A 3837-nucleotide genomic window follows, 5' to 3' on the forward strand; every position below is an offset into this window, starting at 1 on the left:
TAACCATCAGTAGTATAAATGTCTACAGAACAATACACTGGCGTAATCACTTCTTTCTTCCTTTAAATCAAGGTGAAACGATTCAACTTCGTTTAAAACGTCAATACGAATCCAGCAAGGTATGACCACACATATACTCAAACATCCTAACAAAATTAGACTAAGGCTGCTTAACAAATAAAACTGAATTCTTTCACGACGTAACACTTTCTCCTACAAACATAATGATCTGCTTGAGCTAATTCCAAACAAAAAGGAACATCTACAACTGTACAGCCTTGTACCACATCCTCTTCCTCTTTTGCATCATGCGGCTAAAAACGTAAATACATTCTGCATGTCAACAAAACAACATCCAAAACCATGCAGTAACCCATCTGCTTGCTACATCTTTCCTGTCTTATACGGTAATACAGGTAAAAACATACACAATTACGTACTAGGCATGTTGGCAAGACAATATTCAAAATCTTGCAGTAACCCATCTGCTTGCTGTATCTTACAGACTTGAATAATAGGCTGAAAATGCAACAATATAATGCATACGATATCACTGACACAGGGCAGGTGATGCTGGATATACAGTGATTAGACGCTGTTGAGAGAACAGGAGGATCTTGTATGGAATGGGAATGGTCCAAGGTCAATGGTCAAGGTGAGGGGCTGAGCAATCTCGTCATCACACTCCTGAGGCTGATACTGCTGCGAAGGTAGAGGAGGAAAGTCTGAACGAACTTTCAGACAATGGGAACGTCGCACACGGTATGAGGTGGAACGTAGTTGGTTGCCGACAAACTTGCGGATATTGCATCACTCATTCTCAACAGTACAAACGAGGTAGCGGTGTCGAGACTGAGTCTTGGATCGATCTTTTCGAAGATAGACGAGATCACTAACATAAATATCATGGTCACTAGTGAATTGATCACGTTGAGTCCGCAATTCCCGAGCAGAGAGGCCGTTACCACGGAGTAAGACTGTTGAGGCAGTTTGTAGCCACGGCTAGTGCAGGGGGGGGGGGGGGGGGGGGGGTAACCGGGCCACCATGGGGGTCGTCACGAAGTAGTTCGTCTTCTAGCTCACGAACAGCTCTTTCGGAGACGGGATTCTTGTTCACATTTTTGGCATGACCGAGCTCTATCGTAATCCCCTGCCTATGGAGTACCTCATCATCTCGGAGGGCTGCAAAACCCGGGGCTGGATCTGTGCGCACTACAGCAAGAGGACCCTCTAGTGGTCGGAGAGGTGGGCATAACTGGAGTAGAGCATCGCGCAGGGTCTCTGTGCGTTCATCTTGGATCAGGAGACTTGATGTATAGGATGTGACGGTTTTTCTGAGGACAAATATGAGCTGTCGGGCACGTTTGATGGCATCTGCCCCAAAGGATACACCCACCATGCTTGTCGGATCACATGTGGTCCGGGGTCTTGCAGCATGGGGGACATTCTGAAGAGAAAGACAGCCATGGTACGCAACGGTGACTTGTTGAATAGCTCTATCTAGGTCCAAGGCAAAACAAAAACAAAAAAATAGCGAGACACCACCAGCTTAGCTGGTGTGGGGTAAGGTGACTCAGTTGGAGATGGAGAGCAGTAAAGATACCAGGAAGCACTTTGCGGGGAATGACTATACGCTCTTGCCGCGGCTGAAATGCACGTTCCTGTCGGACGACAAGAATGCCATCCCCAGCTATAGTATCAACCTGAATATAGCGCTTCACATCACGAATATCCGTCAGCTTCTTCGATGGGCGGGTACCCTGCTTGAAGTGAGCATGCGTACGGCGGAGGTCTGGACACTCTGACTGAATCCGCCCCAATGCATTGCGGGATGTAAATGGAATGCGTGTACAGCCAGAAAGATCATCTATGGCACTGCGATGAACAGCAGCACCTTCCAACTGGGTGATAAACGAGCATACTTGATACTTGGACTCATGGCAGGGAGGGGCGTTTCTACTGGCAAAGTCTGCAGGGACATTTGCAGAGCCAACCCTATGGCCAATAGACACCTGGTATCGGTTCACAGTTGTCAGGAATGTGGAAACCCTTCGACAAGCTGAAAATTCTCCATGACACAGCTTTTCATATGCCTCAGCACATGGTTTGCTGTCAGAGATGATGCACACAGGGTGATGTGATTGAATGATATACGGGCTGAAATGTTTGGTGGCAGTGACAATGGGCAGCGCCTCAACCTCACAGGGGAGCCAGATAACCTGGCGACCATGCAGCTTAGCACTAAAGAAGCCAGCGACCAGAGGCTTCGGATCTCGTGTCACGTACATTGTTACACCGAGGCCATGTTTTTTGACAGACCCAACTGTGACAATCCACAACTGGTCAGAGGGGAGTGGGAGTGTGATGGTTCGTGAGGACTGAATGGCAGACTGAGCCTTGGTGAAGGCATCATGCAACTCATCCGTCCAGTGGATACGGTCTTGTGATTTGAAGCCAGCAATGGAGTCATCAAGGGGGCTCAAGAATGCAGCACAACTGGGGAGCACACGAGCTTGCATCTCTTACGCACCAATGAAAGATCTCATGCTTTTCACTGTAGTGGGAGGAGAGCATTTCGGTGATGTTGTCATCCTGTGTGGACTTGCGCGAAGGGTTCCTTCCAACCAGATCTACCCTAGAAGATTGGTAGTCTTGGGACATACTGTAGTCTTGGTTGGGGATAGGTGGAGGCCATTGGCAGCAAGGGCCTGTAGCACCCGAGACCAATTTTGCAACAGGGCTTGCGGTTTGTCAGCACCACAGTACAAGTCATCTGCCAACTTGACAACGATACCTTCAACCAACAAGTCTCCAAGTACTCGACACATTAATTCGTCCAAGGCAGTCTCAGAACCTGGCAATTCCATTGCACAGCGGGTATAGACACGAATACCTCGGAATGGTATGGCCACACCACAGTTTTTCATTGAGTCATGGGATAGAGGTATTTGGTAGAAAGCACTTGCAAAGTTGGATGCGACAAGGTACATCCACTGACCAATCTTACGTAATGTTGAATCAACATATGGTAAGACCGAAGGCTGGGGCTTTGAATAGCGACCCACATCAACGAATGCTGTGACCAACCTGTGACCGCCATTGGGTTTCTTGACCAGGAAAGACGGGTTGACGTATTCGACAGTGACGCCAATATCCTCATGCCGTGGAAAAATGCCAAGTTCTTCGAGGTCGTCAAACTTTTCCTGCAACACAGCAAACTTGTCACGGAAATACAACGGGAGTCGGCCCTTGCGCTGAGGTGGTTGAACTGGGCCCATGTTAACAACAGCCGGGAATGGTCCAGAAGCACCATTATAGCCATTGGATATGAAGTAAACACTCCATCATATTTGGCGTGGAGTGCCTGAAAGGCTCGCTTTGTCTGAGAGGGAAGAACCCCGTTTGGATCAACAGCCAATGACTCAAAAGATGGCTTGTTGGTCTATTACCAGGAGGCTGCGCAGATGGTGCCTGCTGATCAGACATAGCGGATTGTCTATGCCCTGTATCTTCCATGCCCATGGGGTTGACCTGACACAAACGGGAATGGCGGCGAACAACGCACGGAGCATCAGATAGATTGGGAATGCGGATCCTACCAGCTATGCTGGAGACCACTTGGGGAACTGGGAAGCATTCCTGCAAGGGGATGGTAGTAGGGGAGTCTGTGTGAGGCTCTACAGCAAGGATCTCATTAGACTCAAACTGGGAAGGCAACTCAAGCTCAAGGAACTCATCCGGCCTGAGAGTTGTGGTTGTCGCAGGAGCACAGAGAACATGTGCACGTCGCACTGCATGACCAACTTTGGACTTTCCAGTGGAACCATACAAGTACAC

At 48.7% G+C, this 3837-nt stretch overlaps 1 protein-coding gene across 1 annotated transcript; it reads right to left on the reverse strand.

Moving 5' to 3' along the window:
• Positions 1-2630: 2630 nt before the first annotated feature.
• Positions 2631-3278, reverse strand: LOC139742179 (uncharacterized). Its single transcript, XM_071652757.1, has one exon. It carries the CDS (start codon positions 3276-3278, stop codon positions 2631-2633), a length of 648 nt encoding a protein of 215 aa, XP_071508858.1.
• Positions 3279-3837: the final 559 nt, after the last annotated feature.

Source organism: Diadema antillarum, unplaced genomic scaffold (assembly GCF_040938485.1).
Source record: "Diadema antillarum isolate AM-2024a unplaced genomic scaffold, OU_Dant_1.0 seq00000983_RagTag, whole genome shotgun sequence".
Classification (NCBI taxonomy): Eukaryota; Metazoa; Echinodermata; class Echinoidea; order Diadematoida; family Diadematidae; genus Diadema; species Diadema antillarum.

Excerpts from the sequence above, each read along its gene's own strand:
- LOC139742179 (XM_071652757.1), bottom strand. The coding sequence starts at position 3,278 with ATGGGCCCAGTTCAACCACCTCAGCGCAAGGGCCGACTCCCGTTGTAT.